Raw genomic sequence first — 20908 nt, 5'->3', positions numbered from 1 at the left:
TTACAAGAAACCAGAATTTGTTTTTTGCAGTTATGAGTTCTGCCTGACTCTCCTATTGCTTTGGCTTGCCTAGCCATTTGATAGCCTTGAAATGAATGTGTTTTATAGGTATTAATTAAAAGGAACTTGCATCGTTTTATATGTTCTGCCTGGATGAGGCCACAGTGATGATAGTTACAAACATCATAATGCAAACACACAGTGCTTATCAGTTGTCAGTAGACCATTGATTAATATGCCTGGGAATAAGTGTTGCAAGTATTGCTTCATAAACAAATTATCCACAGTCACTCCTCTGGTCTGTCAGTCTCATGACCCAGAAATCTGTATGTCCAAAACTGTTCTCAGCGAGGCAGAAGAAAAGAGAAAAGTTTGGCCAGTTTTTCTGTCTGTCTGGTGTTGAAGGCATTTCTCCTGCTGGCTGTATGCTGGCCAGGCTGCAAGCAGATTAATTAAGTTTGTGAACTTCAAGTAAGAAAAGGGATTTGGAATAGTCTTCTGTATTGATTTCCTTATTTATATGGCTACTCAGTGTGAATTTGCTAGGAAAGGGCATGTATTCAATACTTACTGATTAATAGTCAAAATTTTCTATTTCATGGTAACTTATACACTCTCTGTACAGTGTTCCTTCATCTTTGCCAAATGCTCAAAGGCATTATTTCATATTTCAGTGTAAATAGGATACTTTTATTTCCTCCCTATTATTCTAATTATAGTGTAATTTTCCAGGCAATCTGAAGCTATCTTCTGCTACCAGTAATATTTTTTGATTTAGAGAAGTTTCTGAATTAATCCTGTGGCTCCTTGGAGCATGAAAATCTGTAAAAGTTCTACGTAAACCCCATTATACTATGGGACTTTGCAAATCAGAGTACTGAGTTTTGTTGCATGCATTAATTTAAAATATGGGTGGTTTTCAATTCTGTTTTGAAATTGGTTTTGTCAATCATAAGGTACATTCTTGCAGGAGTTAGCTCTTCTGGTCTGACTGTACTGTCTCAGATCAACCTAATCACTTTGTAATGCAACAGTGTAAATAGCAACATAGCACAGGTTACTTACCAAAGAAAGGTTTTGTTATGGGTTAATCTTAAAGTTGAAAGAGTAGTATGGGGACTCCCTATAGTCTTAACTGTGTCTTTTCTGGGGCATGAAGGTTTGATCCTTAGGGCATTCTAGATTTCTACGGCACAAATAATGATCAAACAAATTCTGTCCATTACCATTTGGCCTGGAAAGCACCGTCCTTTCTGTTGTTAAACAATACAGCTGTTGCCTTGGAGAGAGAAATCAACCTTTGCTGGCCCACGGACTTTGGGTACCTCATGTGTGCAGGCTAAAACCCATTATCTCTCTACTCGGCAAGTCTGATAGGACTTCCTAGCTCTAGAAAAGGGCATTTCAGGTGCATTACCAAACATAATTTTAAGGCTTTCTCTGCCTGAGAAACTTCACACTAGCAAAAACAAGAATTACCATGTAATGATCCAGTTTAATTTGAGTTGTTCCTCCATCTGAAGGCTGGATGTTGTCCAAACAAAGAAGGTCATAGAGCAGACTACCCAAGTGTTCAATGTATTAAACTACCAACGTCAAAAAAATGGATAAATTCTAAAGGCTGTGGTGTAGACAAGGTATTATAAATTAATACTTGTATATTGTTGTACTTGTATTTGACTCAATTTTGTTCAGCACAGAGGAAGAATAACAACTATTATCAACAGGAAGAAAAACTGATGTGGTTTTGGGGGGATGTTTGTTAGGTTTTACTTCACTGGTAATCTGTTTCATAATCAAAAAGAAAGGGTAGCAATTTGATGTGAATTTTGGGATATATAGTGGTTTGGATTTTAAAATCCATCCTCTTCTAGCCTGAAATTTTTTTTAAATTCCCCAGGGGAGGAACATGCAAAACTGCTACAGCAGGCTCACAAATTGTCTGCTCCACCTTCATCAGGGAAAAGACCTGTCATCAACATTCAAAGTATACTCTCCTCCAATTGGTTTTGCTCTAGCACTGCTCTGTTCAAGAAGACTGAATCTATGTTCCTACTCTTGGAAGGTAAAATAAGTGCCACAAGAAACAGAAGTAATTCCTGCTACGGTAGTTACAACTTGTAGAGGAATTGTTTTAAACTATGGTGGAGTAATCAAGCCTCGGTTAATGGTCTGAGTAACAGCAGTGTGGATTTTGATTTAGAAAATTGTGCCTTGCCCCCACACCTATAAATATGTGTGGAAGAAGGAGGATTTTCCTTACAGATAAGATGAAATGGATAAGAGTAGTAGGAGGAATCCTATCTTATATAAAACATGAACAAAATTAAAAATCTGGCTCTCAGTCACCTTGTTTAAGTTGCCTCTTTGTGCCTGAATTTCCCTATTTAGAAAGAGGAGCCAATGATACTTACACTTCTTTTTTTATGAACCCCTTGGTCATATGCAGACAAAAAGCTCCATGTGGGAGTGGAGTGTATCACTGAATAAGGGGATTTTTGTGTGAGACTGGGATGTTGACTGGTTGCAGTGACTCATTCATTAAAATGACTCTGATACAGGATTTTTGTTTCTGTAAACTGAATGTACATACCTGCTATGTCTGTAGAAACAATTTAAACGGGCAAAGAGAATACCACTTGCACAGCGCTTAAATCTACAAAGTGTTCAACTATCGAGATTATACTGAGTCAGATCCTGTTTTCTTCCTTATAAGAACAATATTTCAAATATTATGTTTTTTTCCTAGGAACAGCCTAAGGGGAGAGTCGCGCACTTCTTTGCAATTAACGTGACAGATGAATTTGGGTAAAGCTATTAAATTTTCTTCCCTGCAACTGCCTGAATTCCTTTGTGACATTGCTAAAGGGATATATGTTCCTCTTCCCTTTCTTAGTCTCACTAAATATACCCTTGTGGCTTAGAATAATGTGAATTTTTCAGTCCTAGACTGGCCTGCGGATTCTGATATCCTTCATACCAACATTCCCACTCCATTGGCCCAACTTAGTTCCTGTGATTTTTTCGTGAAATATGGCCTGTGGACTAGCCATCCTCTGTAGCGGCTGTTAAATAAAAGTTATGTTAGTTTAACAACGGAAACAAGTTGGGTTTTTTCTCCAGAGAAAAGAGACCTACTGATGGCAGTCTAAAAAATCTTACTGTCACGGGGCATCTTTCTAAGTATTGATTCTTCTGCTTCCATTCTAAGTCATTGAGGGAGCTGTTCAGTTCCATGGGATTAATTTGATTGTTGTTGGACTGCTGAGAATTTACTTGGTGTTTAGTTTGTATTGCTGTGGTGTTTAGAAGCCTTGATTATAAAGCCTGTTGTGGTAGATAACATATAGGGATAATACCTGGGGGCAGAGAACAGGAATAGAAGTAAACATCACTCCCTGGATGCAGTTCCAGACAGCTCTGCTGTAGAGTTATTTCTGCATAAAGTGAGCATTGCTGACCAGTTCAGTACAACTCTGAACTGTCGAACTGTGCTTTGAGAGTCTGTACCTTAACGGTATTTTGGAAATGTCAGGAATGCTGCTCTTCAGATACTTCTCATACCTCTGCGTACCTCAACAAAATGGAAAGTCACATATTTACACAACAGAATAGAAGTTCTGTTTTGATTCTAACTGTAACTGACCTAAATATGGTAACTTTGCGGGTTTGGTTTTGTTTGGTAGATCTGCCTTTTTTTTCTTTCTCTGGTCTGGATAACTGGGGAAAAAAAAAGCTCATACACTGTTAGCATGTGCAGTATTGCTAATTGTTTATCATATAGGTGGCCTAAAGCGCATTTCTGTAATGTTGCATTTGTTCAAAATATATTTCCAGTAGATACTGGGTGAGGCTTTGTGTGATTAGTATTTTTGTTGATGTAATCTTCAGTTGTCATATAATAAGTACCCAAATAAAACTACCTGTATGTCCTCCTATCCATGAACATTTTGTTAAAATGACTTGTGGTGTTCAAATTCTGATAAAGGCAGGAAAAAGTTCAGTTTTGTGAGCTTGTGGTCAAAGTAACCCTATTCATTCTGCATACCTCGCTGCCCCCAGAGTCTGCAGTACTGATGCAGATCAACAATCCTTACAGTTCAGCTCTTGATTAATCCTTAGGTTTCTATCCCTAATATGCTTTATATGATGTAATGGTATTACAGTGGATGTAGTAGGTGAACATTGCAAGAGACCTTTGCCTATACTGCTGTGCAAAAGAAGATCAAATCTGGTCTTAGTGGGCTTGTTTTGCATGCCTAGCTCTGTAACCCTCAGCCTATTCATACAGCCTTGCACCTGGTGATAAGCTCTGTGTTTCAAAGAAATGTAATTTATAGAAAACTAACCATAATAGGATTCTAAGAAAATGGTTGTAACCATTAAAAAATCGAGGGAGAGGAAAATTTCTTGGACTTTTAGAGTTTATATTTGTTTAGACCTTTCTTTAAAGTTCCCTCATTCAATGTAGAAACATTGGCAATCTGTTTGGGGATACCAGCATTTTTTTTTTTATTTCATACCTATGAGTTCAGCCTGCTCTGTGAGCAGTATTTTAAAAGCAGGCTTTACTATGCCATTCACCGCATTTCAGGGAAATGCGACTTTCATCTTCTGCACTTACAGTCATGTCCCTTGTCCTCCCTGCCAGCAAGACTGGAAGAGGGAAAGGAGAGCAAGAACTCCTGAGTACTAGTAGTTTGTAGATAGCTTTTGAGCTGTGGAAGTATTAGCCTTATCTCTTGTGTAGCTTCTTACTCAATTTAAAGTCCTATTGGCAATTTTAAAATGTTATCAGCAATGCTGTATATTTGAATTTCATTGGCAGCACAGCATCTGCTTGGTTTGGGTACTTGGACTTGCATTTTATTTGTGGGCATGCACCTAAACTGATTTGAAACCTATACTGTGAATCGCTGTATACAGAAAATGTTAAATAACATTTATTCACTGCAAGGAAAATACGGAATTAAGCTATTGTCAGCCAATAAAACTTGATTTTGTACAGCATTTTTCATGCAAATTATGTTTGAATGCATCAGAAGTAAATAAGGGGTAAAAACTGAAGGGGTAAAGAGGCATTTTCAGTAAACGTAGCAAGGAGAAAGAGTATTCCTCTTGTTACAGAAATTAGGTAGGTAGATGAAAGAAATTACAGAAAGGTGTGTGTGTTTGAGTTTGAACTAGGCTGACAGGATGCAGTGCTCTTTCCTATATATCAAGGTAAGTAAAAAAGATAGATAACAGAAACTGGGACAAAACAAAACCAGTGATTTTGAGTAGAACCAAATCTTCACCGCTGTTCCAGTGTTTCTGGTCAGAAATAAAATTTGTTCTTGACTGGAAAGGAAGGTCTTGGAATATTTTAAATTAACACATCTTTTTGTCATCTTGCAGAGCGTTTCTGTGTAGCACTTGATTAGCTACTATGAGCTTGCTATATAGTGATAACAGTTGTGGAGCCCGAGACGTGGAAAGCGGCTGCTGTGCAGCCATGGCCAGTGCCTGCAGCGTTGGAGCAAAAGAAGACAGCGTAAGCGTCAGCAGTGGGACTGGAAACCCTCCAAGTTCTTTCCCAGAGGAAACACAAGGATATGATGTGGAGTTTGATCCGCCCTTGGAAAGTAAATATGAATGTCCAATCTGTTTGATGGCTCTTCGGGAAGCAGTGCAGACACCATGTGGACATCGTTTCTGCAAAGGCTGCATTGTCAAATCGATAAGGTAAAGGAAAATATATGGAAGTTGCTTTTAAGCAAAAATTCACTTACCAAAGCAGAGCAGTTTAAGGGCAATGTAAACGGAATAGAACTGCTTAAGGTGCGTTACCAGTAAGTGCTAATAGAACTCTGGGAATTTATAATTCATTAAAGACGATTTCTAATAAACACTATGTATGGCCAAAATACCACGAGTTTGGAGGTTGCATGAGCTTTAGATATTTTGCCATTTATACAAATTTACTCAGGTTATGAATCTAAAAATTTGATTGAATAAACATTAAATAATGATTTTTTTAAAGTAGCCAAATCATCCAAATCAGTTCCATTTTCAGCACAGGATTATAAAACCTGTCTTTTCCCTGTGATTGTTTCTCTTGATAACTACAGGCAACTACAGACAACATGGTTTCTTGGTGGAGATACGGCAATTCATGCTTTCAGTTCTTCACTTGCAATCAGCTGCTTCCTTGTTGAGCTGGAAGAGAGAATGTAATGAGGGAATAGTCTTGAACAAAGCGTTGAGAGAGGAAACTAGGTGGCATATGGGGGAGTAGGAATGAGGTATGAAGGCAAGAACATGCCGGGCTCATAAAAGTGAATGATTGGAATGGCAGAAAGTACACTGGTAGAGTGTACTTCCCTCAAACCTGGAATACAGTCATCAGTGTCCCACATGTCAGTGAGTATTGGAACACATTGATAGAAGGCTAGATATTATGCTGTAGGGTTTTTCCTTCTCAGCATAAGCCAGATTTTTTCTTATCAGTTGCTCACTTAGCTCAAATGTCACAGTACTTTGGTAGGAATCTAAATATTTAATTCTGTGTGACCCACATATAGAATTGGTTAATTTCCAACCTTACTTTGCACACCTTTGTGTAAAGATCATCAAACTGTCTCAATATTACTATACAATGTTGTTTTTTCCAGGCATTTATTTTTAGCATGCAAAATGGACAGTGCTTTCTTGATTAGTTTTCCATACTATTTATCCATAGTTCTATTCCATTTCTTTTTCTCCATGGTCCATCATTTATAGCTCACTAAATGAATAGTATGCCAGCAATGATGTTCTCTGAATACAGTATTTTGTGGGTTTTGTGGTCTTCTCTGTAGCTTCTGTCACAGTTGTGTGTGATGCTACTGTATTTCTTCATGGCATCCCCTTTAGATCAAGGAAGGAAATGTTGGAGCTGAGTATGAGAAGACAAACTTAATTTTGCATTCCGTACTTACGATAGCAAAAGAGCAGGCTATTTTCCTTTCTAGCAAGCGCAGAAATTTATTGTATGTGTTTGCAGCACAGTTCTTGTTAACATTAGTTTCATCAATATTTCTGAGAAAAGGATGCAAATTCATTATCCAGAAAATGCAGAATACCACCAGTGTTCATCCATGAAAAGTGACTCGTCTGTGGATTCTGCAGAGGAAGCTGAGAGATATTCAGTTCTCCACTAACCATACCATGAGATCACCCTGCTCCCTTAGTCCCTTGCATTGTTCACTATGTTCCTACTTCTGCAAGAAAAGTACATCAGGCCTTACCCAACTGCATCACTCAATGGTATTCACGTCAGCTGGGTGCATGGAAGTAGGCAAAAAACCCCAAACCTGAACCTGTCAGCTTTGACTGTAATCCAGTTCCCTAGGCACAAGCAGTTGGCTTCACTTTCTGGCCTTTGGTTTGCACATTGCAACCTAAATTCTTTCAAGAGGTTAATGTACATGATTTCATGCAAGATTGTAAGCATTGAATTAGGCATTTGTACTAATAAAGGCCATTAAATTTTGGAATTCCTTACTTGCTCTCTCTCATGGTAGTATGATGTTTATAAATCCTGAAGGTAAATTAGTCAGTACTTAAGTATACTGAGATTTAGAAATGTCCACTCACCAATCATTTCAAAGACAACAGAATTCCTAGGTTGAAAACTGAGGGGAAAATTACTAAACTTAAAATTACCAAAAATGTGTGTCTCATTTCCAGTCTTTCAGATCCTTAACAGCTAAGGTGATCTTGTTTTCTAATCCCTCTGCTGATGAGCTGCACGGTTACGGTCATTGGTTAGAATTTACCACAGGACTGAGTGAGGAACTGCAGTGAACCCATGCTCAGAACGCAACATCTTGTAGCAGGTAGAGAAACTTCCTTCTTAAACCCCAGATATGGGAAATGGTTTCTCTTCCTTTTTAAATTAACAGAGCATTTGCTCTGCTCAAAGTTTTAGGTCTGCAAACAGTTTCAATATCCAGAAGCTTTTGCTTCTTTTACACCCTTTCCCTATTTTACTTCATTTCTATCAATAGTGTTGACTGTTTCAGTGCATACTGAACACAGGTGGAAAGCATTTTTCATCTTGGAGACTACAGATCATCACTGTGATATTTCAGACATTTCATTGATGGTAACTGTTTTCCCTCATTCCCCACTGAAATGTCTGGAGTGCAGTTTGAGTGAATGCTTGTGAAAGCAGAGAAGACAACTTAAAGTGCCAGACCCCTTTGAATCCCTGAAGGGCTGAATTGCATATTTAATTGGGATCCATGGATCAAGCTATTGATTTGGACTATGTAGTGTCTATAGTACAATATTGATTTGGAGTATGTAATGTCCACAGTACCATATTGATTGGTATCATTGAGAAGATTCTACAGAACTAAAATGAAAATGGAAAGTGATTTTTACATTCTCTAAGTAGTGGGGTTTTTTCATTATGTGATTGTCACAGCCTTTATTTGATCAGGAAGAAATTGCTTCCTTTTATTCCTCATTTCCGCACTGTCTAGCTCAAGTGAACACAGAGATTAAGGATTTTAAATGATAAAGGATGGACAAGCAGTTTTTGAGTAATTGCTTCTTGTGACTTACACAAACAATTGTAGTTGTCCATGTTGAAGAAGTTGTGGCTGCAAATAGAAAGATTCTTTTAAAAAGCTTTTAAAGACTGGAGTCTTAGATCTTACAATGTGAGGGACATGATTAGACCAGATGGATTTGATCACAGTAAATGTTTGCCTCCCAGAAAGTCTTGGCATCTTTTTAAATAAAGCTGTCTGAAGTGCTTTGAAGTACTATGAGTCATGGTAGTGAAGAAGCTTATCTACCTAAGTAACTACAAATAATAGTTTACAAATGTTACTGTCTACAACGTACTTGATTAGAAATTTTAGAAGAACTAAGTTCAGATGCAGTAGCTAATTAAATTTCACTCCAGTCTTTCTTCTCCTGTATCTTAGGTCAAAGCTGACTTAGGGCTTGTAGTAGAGCTCTCTAAATATCAGAACCTCTGTTTATTGGAAAAGCAGAATTATGAGCTGACAAGGGGCAGCAAAGAAAGCTTTGGGTGCTAGCAGTTCATCAAACATCCAGCATGGCTGCAGTTAAAGGGTATGCCAACTGTTTCAGCTTCTAGGCTAAACTGCTCAGTTGCTAAAATCACAGAGCAGGCTTTTTCTTCAAAGAAAATTATTCTGGCTTTACTTTTTATACCTATGTTTTAGTTTCAAGGGAAATTATAGGAATATTCACTGTACTTTGTAGCAGATGATTATTGTTTCACAGGTACTGTTGTGAGTGGCACAGCCCAATGTGGTAATTCCAGCATAGGAAAGCCTCCACTGTAATGGAAATCAGAACTGAGGTGCATAAACTCAAATTGCACCTGTGCAATTCTGTGATAGGAAATGAATAGCAACATCTTTGTCTGTAGATGGATCTAAGCAGCCTTTTAAACATAATCCCAGTACTTGTAAATGGTGTTTGAAGTCTGTTTAATATACTACAATAAGTTATTGCTCTTTCCTTACTATAAGCATTGGAAAATTGCTATTCATTCTTATTTTACCCTTTGTCTGCTAGTTATTTAAACTGGGTATCTGGTAATCATTATTTAAAATTAATCTGTTGTTGGCTGTTATACACGACTAGCTTTTCTGTGTAGAAATAAGGCTGCTGTCTTACCAGCAGGCCTACTGAACTATCATTGTACTTCACTGAACAGGGTATTTGTAACCAAGTTATACCTGTGAAAACTGATTTCCTGTAGGTTGCCTGCGAAGTGAGGGAACGTTTCGGGGTTGTGACAAAGATCAGCATGCTGATCGTAGCTCAGGGAGCTATGAAACAAAACAGCACGCTAGGTATTTTCTTTTTTCCACTTGTTTAGGAGTATGACTATCAGACTTGTGGTGAGCTAGCTCTTGCAAGCAAAACCTAGGAAAGGAAGTTCATTGTCTCTTTCTGAAGTCTCAACTTTACCCCCGCTTCCTCTAGCAGCGTTGCTGATGAAGGAGTTGCTGAGCAATTATTTCCTTTTCCAACAAAGAACACAAATTCCCTCCTGGTCTCCACAGCCCACTAGGTTCTACTTCCCCTCATGCTTGCAAGCAGTGACAATGATCTGGCCTTTGATCTTTGCACCACAAGTGCTCTCTGACATTTTTCCGCCCCATGTATTTTTCCATTTTATTGCTGTTTCCATTAGCGCTTCAGCTCAGAAGCTTTGATCCCTCATGCTTCTTTAACTGTATTACTTAATTGTGAATAGATATATTGACCTACTGCTTTCAGAAATGAGCTGATACTGGATATTTTTTTAAAGGAAAATTTGGTGGAGATGATCCCTTTTTTACTCCATTTCTAATGATTCTTGTGTTTAAATGCAGGTAGACAGAACCTGACAAAGTGGAACAGGCTGTTAGTTCTCTTGTGCAAGTTGCATGCACCCGTGTTCCACCATCAGACTCCAAACTTTCACCAGTTAACACTGACTTCCAGTCTGTTTGCAGTTAAAATGGCTTTATATACAACACCCAGTTCCAAATGCAGTGTAATTTTCATAGTTATTAGTAATTTTTGTGACTGGAGTTTTTTCACCCTTCTTTGCTGTATAAATAAATTGAACGATGACCAACTGATCAAATGGTTGTACAACAAAAACAGCGAAATGGGTATATGAAAAGTAATGCCAAATAGATGAAGTGAATGTGGAGAAAAAAAAAAAAAAGACGCTTTTGCTTTTTCTCTCAGCTATGATCACCTTGGCTGTTTATAAAGTGAGAAAGAAAGGAAAGAAGGTCCAAGAATCTTTAAAGGATTGTTTTGAAATAGTATGTGAAATATTCTTTGATGTTTGAGCTATGTGAAGTACTTACAGAAATGGGACCGTAAGTTTGTAGTTTCTTTACATCCTCCTCAAGTTTATTTCCAGAGTATCTATCATGGCATTTGTCCAAATAAAAACTATTGAGTTAGAAAAGTGCTGCGATGGCAGTCATGCCACCTCTAGTGAAACCTGCGTATTGTCGATTTCTCTGATGGGTATTGCATGCTTTCTGGTAATTGCCACATAAATGCCATTGTTTTCAAAGACTTTCTTAATGTGTTATAATTTGGCCACTAATGTCTTGCTAGTGTAAAAATATTTTAAATGAAGGGCAAAGGGAACTTGGAATCTCTTTTTCCTTTCTTTTCTGCATTGTAGAGACGCAGGTCACAAATGTCCAGTAGACAACGAAATTCTGCTTGAAAATCAACTTTTTCCTGACAACTTTGCTAAACGGGAAATCCTTTCATTAATGGTTAAGTGTCCCAACAAGGGCTGCAGTATGAAGATGGAGCTGAGGCATTTAGAGGTGAGAATTAGTTTTGAAAATACGGAACCTTGTTTTCATGGACAAGTAAGAATTCAAAATAACTTAACATAGATGGTCATACCTGATACCTGTTTATGCTGATTCAGTGCATTGTTCATTCAAGACTACAGCTACACGTATTTGTTTTTTGATGAGTCTTTAATTGTAATTAGGTGATTCTCAAGTGAACATCATAGTGCATGAAAATTGTACTAATGCAGCTTTCTCTTTAGGATCATTCATGTTTGTCTTTTGATCAGCTGTATCTGTACTTCACACAAGTTCCCTGAAGTCAGTTTAATATTCCCTCAAAGCAGCTAGATATATTAGTTGAAGCAATTGTTTTGGAAAATAATATACAAAGTTAAAAGGATAAGCATAAAGCTGAATTTTTACCTGAGAGCATTCTTAAAGCTCTGAATACATGAAGTCCTGATCTTAGTAATGGGACAATAACAGGTCATTGGTAAAGTCAGTGTAAGTGTATAAGGATTTGCTTGCATGAAGGAAAGATTGCAATTTGTTCCTCTTGTACTGTGCTTTATCTTGAAAGCAGATGAGACAATAGTACCTGTCTGTAGTATCAAATCCCCCTTTTGTTCTTATTCAGGACCACCAGTTGCAGTGTGATTTTTCCACTGTGGAATGCCCACAGTGCCAAGGAGCCTTCCAGAAGAACCATCTGAAAGAGCACATGACACAGGAGTGTCTGAGGCGTCAAGTCTGTTGTCCAAACTGTGCCACATCTATGGCCTATGAAGATAAAGAGGTACTTTGCAGGAGTCTCAGTTTTTCAACCTTCATTGACATGGGTTTGCTTGTAAATGGAACATCAGTATTAAAAAAAAAAAATTTTTGGTCTAGAAGAGCTCTTTGTGCTGCACAGGTGAGAAGCTGCCAACTCAGGACATTAGTCTAGAACAGGCGAAAGCTGGGGAGAGGATTGTGCTTAAATACAAACTTCTTGGGAACCCCGTGGTGTGAAAAGACTTGCGTAAGAACCATTGATTTTTGGCCTTACCATCAGAGAGGCCGGTATCTACTGCCAAAGTAACACACAAAGCAATATTTACATTTACAGTTTTTATGCCTGGCAGAAAAGATGTGTCAAGAGATGCATCTTTTGGGGATATCTGCTAACACACAAGACCAAGATAATTTCTGAATAATTCTCCTGGCTCTGCATTTTTTACTTTGGTGATACTGAGGATAGTCCTTTCCTTTTTGAGCTTCCATTTCTTTATCTGTATATGGATATGTTTTATCTCAAGGACTATTAATTTTATGATATCATGTTGTGAACTGTCAAACAAAAATACCTCATATAGTCCAACAATACAAAAAAAACTTCAATATAGTTCCACTACAATTGAACATGAATTTCAGAAACTTTTGGATAAATTCAGACTCCTTTGGAGCATAAGAGCTTTAGGAAATAAAATATCTGCAACTTTATGAATCTCTTGTATGAGTCCAGGAAAAAACAGTAATTATAGAAAACATACTATTCAGGGTAAGGGGATTGTTTTTGTTTCACAGTTGCATACAGTTAAATGTAAAATTTGAAATGTACATAAAAATTTAACATCAGAGGTGATTAGCACTCTTTTAAATTGTGTAACTTTATTGATTCTTTCTTTCCTCTCTTTTTCTGTGTTTGATAACTAAGCTTCATGACCAAACCTGCCCACTCGCCAATGTATTTTGTGAATACTGCAACACAGTGCTCATCAGAGAGCAGGTAAGAGACTACCTTTCTCTGTGTTTAATCTGGGTCAGATGTTTTGTATTTACATTGCTTCTTTAGTCTGAAATTAAACTTGAAGAAACAGTTTGTCTACTAGCTAATAAATCTCTACCTGTCTCTCTCTGAAAATGTTGCATCCAGTGCAGGTGTAATACTCTTTTAAATGCTGCTCCAGCTTGCAATTGCAGTCTGGTAAACCTCTGTAGGATTTTTGGCTGCAAATCACATTGTTTAGCTATACTGCTTCTTGACAGGGGCCATGCTGCATGTTTTTGATCTTGAATGGAGGTTAAAGAATACCAAGCAGCTGCCAGTGGTTATGGCTGACATTAGAAGACAAGGCTTTGATTTGGGCAGAGAGGGAGAGTATTTGTAATTGGAAAGCCACTGTTGGAAAGTAGTTATAAATAATTCAGTATCAAACTGTAGATGCTGGGTGGAATTCTGCTTGTCCATTACTGCTGTAATAGCCATTATTATTTCTTCTATTCAATAATAACTTACTTCATTGACAGGAAAATGATAAATGTTACTTAATTTGCAGCCTATCCCTGTTTTAATGGGATGGCAACTATGTTAATGACCTGGGTTAAAATAAAGAATGGTCTTCTCAAATTGGAGAAATACTCTGAAAAACAGGATTGACTTCAGTAACAACAAAGGCAAAAATCTGTTGTTAGGTAGAATAATGAACTGCAAAAACAGGGAACAGAGAATGCTAAACTAGGTAATGGTTTAGACTTAATGGCTGACCTATATTAAGCTTGTGTTCTACTTCATCATGATATTTACACAAGGCAAACATACTGGGTTTTATAAACAGGTATTTTGCCTGTGAAACCCAGAATTATCTTTCGCTCTGTTTGTGGCTCATAAGGGCCTCAGCTGAGGCTGTCCAGCTTCTGAGGTGGGGATGGATAGGGAGGATCCAGAGCAGTGGGATAACTGGGTCTGGAAAACATGGACCATAAGAAAAACTAAAGTAACTTGAGCTTTTTGAGGAAGAGGATAATGAAGAGAGACACAAGAAGTATATGCAAGTAGTGCTTCAGAAGGGAAGGAAATTAACTGTGATCTAGCTTGAGGATAGGCTAGAAACAAAAGGCATTTTTTCTAGCAAGAAAATGTGAATGCTTTCTGATGCCTAATGTAAGAACAAAGGCAATGAATTGTTAAAGTACATACAAGGAGGATGTAGAATTTTTATCACCACTAACATTTTTGTTCAACATTTCCATATTTCTTTGAGAAATTATATAAGTATAAACTGATCTGCCTTCAGGTACCTGTTCAGAGTCCATCCAGCCATATTCTTTTAGGATGTTATAAAAGAATACTCTTGATGGGAAAATTAATTTCAAATCTGATTTGTTTTAGATGCCTAACCATTATGACAATGATTGTCCTACTGCCCCAGTGCCATGTTTTTACAGTGCCTTTGGGTGTCCTGAAAAGGTAAGCCTTTTATCAGAATCATGAATTGCAGACCTTCTGCATGTTTTTGTTATATTTTTTTTTTAATGTGGTTTCCTATTCTTGTCTCATTCACCAGCCCAAATCCTCAGTGATTTGTGGGTTTTTTTTGTTTTGAGGTATCTTAATTCTATAACCCTACATGTTGATACATTGTCTTTCAAAAGTTCTTTTCAAAGTTAAAATTTTAACTCTGTGAATGATTTGCTTGATGAACTTGCTTTTATTAACCCATGAGTGTTTTCTCAGCTTTCATGTCAGTAAAGTAGCTTCTAGCATTTCTTCCAAAGTTGTGACCAAAGACAGTTATGGCTCTTAAGAGTTCAGTGAAGAAAACCTGATAGTGCTTTAAATTTGATTAAATTCTAAAATTATTTAATCTGGATACTCTTATTTCTAGTTGTTTAATACCTCTTTGTAAAAATGGATCTTTTCCCTTCATCATTTCCACATCAGTTTTCAGACACCTTTGTATTTGGTACTATGGAGCATTTTAGCAAATCAATGAAGGGAACACAATGCTGATTTAGAACACAGAAAAAATACTAAATGTATGTTTTTATCACTAACACTTTTTCACCATGTCTCTATTTTGAGTTGAACAATATTTGCACACTGGCATTTGAACTTCTTTTTTCATTTGTCATAACAGTGATCTTAAATTTGGAGCCCTCCATTGGTAAAGTGCTACTTTGTCACATCACCAGTCCTTGATTCACATTCCAGTTTTTCCTCACATAACAGAAGCAACTAGTTGTTTGATTTTCTTCGGAGCCACATTTAAGATGTGATTGCAGATAATGTTTGATATGTTCCTAATGCCACATCTCTTAAATTCTAGATGCAAAGGAATGAACTGGCACGACATATGCAGGAGTTCACTCAGGTTCACATGAGAATGATGGCTCAGAGTTTTCAAAATATCAGTGTTACTGCTACAAATCCTGTACCCTTCATTAATGGCTTACCCTTTGAGCCTGCCCTCTTCTCACACGTGTCACATGCTGCATATGATTGTAATCCAGAGGTTGAAAACTTCAAAGAAACTATTCAGCAGTTGGAAGGTCGTCTGGTAAGACAAGATCACCAAATCAGAGAACTCATTGCTAAAATGGAGACTCAGAACACTCACGTGGCAGAACTCAAACGTACTATCCGAAATTTGGAGGGAAAGATTACTGAAATGGAGGCACAGCAATGTAATGGTATTTATATCTGGAAGATTGAGAACTTCAGTGGACTTCAGAAAGCCCAGGAAGAAGAGAGACCTGTTGTGATGCACAGTCCTGGCTTCTATACTGGAAAGCCTGGCTACAAGCTGTGTTTGCGCCTGCATATCCAATTACCAAATGCTCAGCGTTGTGCTAATTTTATATCTCTGTTTGTCCACACTATGCAAGGAGAATATGACAGCCATCTGCCTTGGCCTTTCCAAGGCACTATACGACTTTCTATTTTGGATCAATCAGAAGGCCCTGAAAGGCAGAATCATGAAGAAGTAATGGAAGCCAAGCCAGAGTTACTAGCCTTCCAGAGACCAACAATTCACCGCAATCCAAAAGGTTTTGGTTATGTGACTTTCATGCACCTGCAAACCTTGAAACAAAGAACCTTCATAAAGGATGATACCCTTCTGGTGCGCTGTGAAGTTCTAACACGTCTAGATTTAAACAGTCTCCGCAGAGAAGGATTTCAAGCTCGCAGTACTGATGGAGCTATGTAGCCTGTAAGTCTTAACCAGAGGAATGGAGCCACTAGTCATGTTCTTCCACCACAGATCACAAGCGTGCTTCATCATCCGTATAGGCTGCATTTGTAAAAGATCATAGTTGCCAACATAGTTGATCTTCACCTGAATAGAACTTCGTTGTTGCTGGTATACTTTTTTTTCTGTATGAGGTCATGTATTCAAATATTTGGTATTGTTCTCTATTAATAAGCTACTTCTGTAGCAAGCTAACTAAATGAAGTGTTGTTAATCAAAACTCAACTGCCTACAGGAAAATCCTATTGAAGTACCTGTACATCTCAGTGTAGTAAAACTTAAGCCATATCAGAAGACCTGTAAATCTTTTCGCCTCAGTGCCTTGGAATAAATACTGTAGCAGGGAAATAGCTAAATTAATAAAGATGAGGGTGGGTTGGTTGGTTGGTTGGTTTGTTTTTCACAGAGCTTGGGAAAGTTGAGACAGTTTCTATATTGACTTCTCTAGAATTTTGAATTGGCTATGCTTCTCTTGAAATCTGAAAACAGGTTAAGACTTTGCTCACATCACCTAGGGTTTGAGGTATGCTTTGACTCTTCCCTCCTGCAGAGTTAGCTTCAGGAAGTTGCATGTTGATGCAGAGTTGATACTAGTATTTCTGAAAGACATGTGGTAGCGTTGTGAAGAAGGCTAAGTGACTCTGAGCTGAGTTCACTGAAGAAATATTTGTAATGTGGTCTGAAAGTGCCCCCCTAATTCTATTTATTTTGATTAATCTTTTTGTAAGTGTGTGCTCCGGGCCCAGAATGTCAATCACCATCACCAGAGAGATAAAAGTGTAGCATTTGAATAAGATACTTTTGTGGTGGTGGGATCTCCTCCTAGTGCTGGACATTTTTCAGGTTGTGAGTGGTATACATGAGCAAAGGGTATGTACTAACTAGATAGGGTGATGCAGAATTTGTTTTACTGTTGTTGAAACCTGAATTTGTACCAAAGCTGAAGTTGTGACCTGCATCTGTTCAAGTGATCTCTTGGTGTTCTGGGTGATGTATGACCTATGTCATCTATGAATTCTCAGTGGACAGCTGGCTGTATCAACAGCCAGCTGTCATGGGTATTTCCTGTCCCATTAGACAATAGGAGCTGGGCCACCCTCAATGCTTTGGAGGGGAAGAAAAGCCTATTAATTAGACAGTGTGAGGAAAAATTGCAATCCTGTTTGCTATAAGGAAAAAAATCTGGCTTCCATAGTTACTCATTTACCAAACACTAGATTCACTATGTGAAGAATTCATGAGCTTCCTGATGTTGCGTGTATTATTGTTCTCTGTACTGATTGTTTGTATGCCGTATAAATGCTTTGACCAGTCAAAGCTGAGTTATTCAAGTTCCCTGGTGCTAAAAATTTTAACTTATCATGGTGCTCATAAAGTTCTGAATCTTGTCTTTAAAAGGAGGGAAGAAAAAAAGTTTTGTTCACCCCGTAACTTAAGTACGGTTATATGTGTACCGAAGAATGAACTAAGCCATACATAAGCATATGTATATTATTTCTCCAAGCTAGTGAAACAACCTAAAGACTTGAGACACTGCAACTTAAAAGATTCTGAAGAGTATTCCAACTATTTGGCCTCATCAGAGCAATCCCATGGGGATTATCAGTGGGGAAACTGCATATGCTTAATATATACAAGGCGAATGAAAGACTACTATAGTATATTGATTTCGGAGGATACTCTGCCTGCTTGCATGAGATTAAAAGTTCCAGGACCCAGCCCACCACTTTGTTCATCATATCCAGATGAGTAAAATTTATTTTGCAGATAGAGCCTATTAGCTGAAGAGGGATTGTGTTCAATGGATTATTGTCACTACTGAAACATGAACTTCCTGGCTAATGCTAAATGCAGTCAGTCATTGACTTTAGTGTATTCTGTGTGTTTAGAGGACAGGTGAGCATATATTACTCAAAATAGGAAAAGATCCATATTTTAAAGCTGTCTTTTTAAACCTCTTAAGTAGTTTTTATACTGAATAGCCTCATCCTATCAGCGGAATTGTTTTGGAGTGTCTTCAGTTAGAGCATTCCTCGTAGTTAAACCATTCTTAACCAAGGGCTTTTAATGTACGTGACAGTGCCCACACCCACTGTATACAGAAGGCACTGTACACTAGTTCTCCAATCATTTTCAAGCTATGTTAGTTACACGTTTTTCCAAGATGCTCAAAAACTACCATTCTCCTCTCTCTTTTTTTTTTTTTTTTTTTTTGCGGGGGGGGGAGCAGAAGAAACACTTGTAATTTGAGAGCTTCTTCCTGCTACAGTTCCTTTCTTAGCCCTAGTGATATTAACAAAAATGTCCTTAGTCTGTGTTCTAACAGTTTTTACCCAAGACCCACTAAGCGCATTAATACTTTCTTTCCTTTTGAAGCTTTGCGTTATGAACTGAATTTTTGCTTTGAGCCTTACTTGCTGTATCTCATATACTTCTGCCTTCAGAGGAAACTCACTTTGGTGGCAGGTTCAGGAGTTTAAATGATTCAGGTTAATATTGTACAATAGCACAAACCAATAGGGAACAGAAAGCTACTGCATGTATAATACTGTATTGGCCACAGTAATATGAATGCTTTATTTACTGCTGCTATTCTACTGGTTTTGTATTTTAATATTGCCAAGTAGAACTCTGAGTGATGCCAAATTACTGTAATGCCAGAGTTTTACATGAGAGACTTGCAGAGCTAATTTGCTAAATATCAGTTAAATCTTTCTGTCATGAAAAATTATAAATGTTAATGAAATGTTTTTTCATCTACTTGTTCCATTTTCCTTTTTATTACCCCACCTTCCAAGCTAGTCTTCATTTTAACTGCAGTTCCAGAGCTTTCTCTTACAAGTAAGAACATCACCTTCGGCTAATGGAAGAACTTATGAGTCTACATTGTTACATCTCAATATATAGTCTTCATGACTATTATCTTTTATTCGAACTTTTCTAAGGTTAGCATGAAGAGATTCAGTTTCTATGTGAAAATATATTTTCACTGAAATAGCCTCTTTTATTTTCCCCTTCCTCCAGATCTGATCTTTTCTTTCGAGAAATTGTTTTACTGTGGTGGATTGAGGTATGATTGCTAGAACTACTTAAATGGAAGCAGAAAGGTATGCAGTGTCAAGAGTTGTCTCTAAAACAAATATGAAGAAATATGGGGATTTAACCAGTTTCCAGTGTAGGTTCTTCAGAAATTGGGTTCTTTTGTTCTGTATCTCCTGGTGCTTTGCAGCATTACTGGCTCTCAAGGTGGTTTAGAAAGTGGCTTAGCTGCTTTTATCTTCCAAATTTCTGTTTTCTTGAATGTGTTTGTCAGCCACTCTTAGTATGTGTATTTGCAAAGCTGCTATGGCACAAATTTTCCAATTATAATATATTGCAAATGTGTTTTCTTTGCCTCTGAATGTCTTCCCCTGCAGGGCAGGGAAAATTATTTTACTAAAAATGTTGGTATGTAATGTATATGTGGGAGCTCAGATAATGTGACATGTATAGACTTGTTTTTTAAGTGGTCTCATGATATGCCTGGTCACGTTTGCTATCAAGGGATTAAACTTGCTAATGAAATAAAATCAGAGTGGCCTTTCTGTTCTTATTTAGAGATGCTTTCACATCAAATATATTGATGATGGATGCAAAAGACTATTCTGGGATCCGTGTTAAAGGTTTGTATTGGTTTGCATTTGAACAGAATGAAAGTACTCCTGTTCCCTTGGAAGTATCAATAGATTGTTTAATATATTTTGTAATTCATGCAACAGCTATATTTCTGATAGAATTTAAAAAAAAATAAACTAATTAAACTGTGTACTGTATGTTGCATCTTTATTCATATGGAGGGCTATTCAAAAAGATTAACTGATACAGGACCTCTGTAGTAATAGTGGTAGTTTCTGTCTTGTGGGTTTTAGAGTTGGCTGGTTTTTAATGAGGGAGACCATGTATCATATAGCGCAAAGAATATATCTCAAGATAAACTTCTGTCATTTATAAAGGGTAGCAATAGTTTTATTCATTACTAGAAGACAGAGCTAGCGTAATCGATAATAAACTAAGTGTTCTCATGATCATGCTGTAATTTAAGATGCAGCTCTGAAAAATATTGCACACTATCACCTCTCTGGCCACATCCTGCTTGCTTGTTATATTTGTTACAAAAACAACTATGGGTTGAAGCTTTGTTGCGAGATACTTAGATCAGAAATCAAAGGGAGTTCCTCTGTCAATAAGAGAAATAAATTAGCAGATTGCCATGAAGCAAACGCTTATCTCAACCACAGAGGCAGTCTGGATCTGTTTTTTTAACAGCACCTGCAGGAAGGGAAATCTTGATCTCGGACTCCGTGCCCTATAGTGTGTATAATGTTCAAGACACTCAAATTCTTCTGAGGAAACTTAGTGGTATTTACTAGACATAATATCTAACGCAGTGCAGTTAATGTCAAGTTAATGATGACTTTATCTTTCATCCAAGTTGGTCCTAATAGCTTCCGTGAGTAATGAACAGGAAAACATGCTCAGATACCGGTAGCTGTTGTGTTAATCCATTTTTAATGCTCCATATTTTTA

At 37.5% G+C, this 20908-nt stretch overlaps 1 protein-coding gene across 1 annotated transcript; it reads left to right on the top strand.

The window, feature by feature from the left end:
* The first annotated feature begins 1985 nt into the window (after positions 1-1985).
* TRAF6 (TNF receptor-associated factor 6, E3 ubiquitin protein ligase) lies at positions 1986-20147 on the top strand. Its single transcript, XM_009329679.1, has 7 exons — positions 1986-2065; positions 5398-5724; positions 11207-11357; positions 11968-12126; positions 13027-13098; positions 14482-14559; positions 15419-20147. Exons 2-7 carry the CDS (start codon positions 5429-5431, stop codon positions 16298-16300), a joined length of 1638 nt encoding a protein of 545 aa, XP_009327954.1. The 5' UTR covers positions 1986-2065; positions 5398-5428; the 3' UTR covers positions 16301-20147.
* The last annotated feature ends 761 nt before the right edge of the window (positions 20148-20908 follow it).

Source organism: Pygoscelis adeliae, unplaced genomic scaffold (genome assembly GCF_000699105.1).
Source record: "Pygoscelis adeliae isolate BGI_AS28 unplaced genomic scaffold, ASM69910v1 Scaffold117, whole genome shotgun sequence".
Taxonomy (NCBI): domain Eukaryota; kingdom Metazoa; phylum Chordata; class Aves; order Sphenisciformes; family Spheniscidae; genus Pygoscelis; species Pygoscelis adeliae.
This window is presented reverse-complemented; position numbering and strand designations above follow the sequence as displayed.

What these genes read in the sequence shown, in the direction of transcription:
- TRAF6 (XM_009329679.1), top strand. Translation starts at nt 5,429, where the DNA reads ATGAGCTTGCTATATAGTGATAACAGTTGTGGAGCCCGAGACGTGGAA. An exon ending in TGCATTGTCAAATCGATAAG is followed by an intron (nt 5,725 to 11,206) that starts GTAAAGGAAAAT and finishes TCTGCATTGTAG; the next exon opens with AGACGCAGGTCACAAATGTC. An exon ending in TGGCCTATGAAGATAAAGAG is followed by an intron (nt 12,127 to 13,026) that starts GTACTTTGCAGG and finishes TTGATAACTAAG; the next exon opens with CTTCATGACCAAACCTGCCC.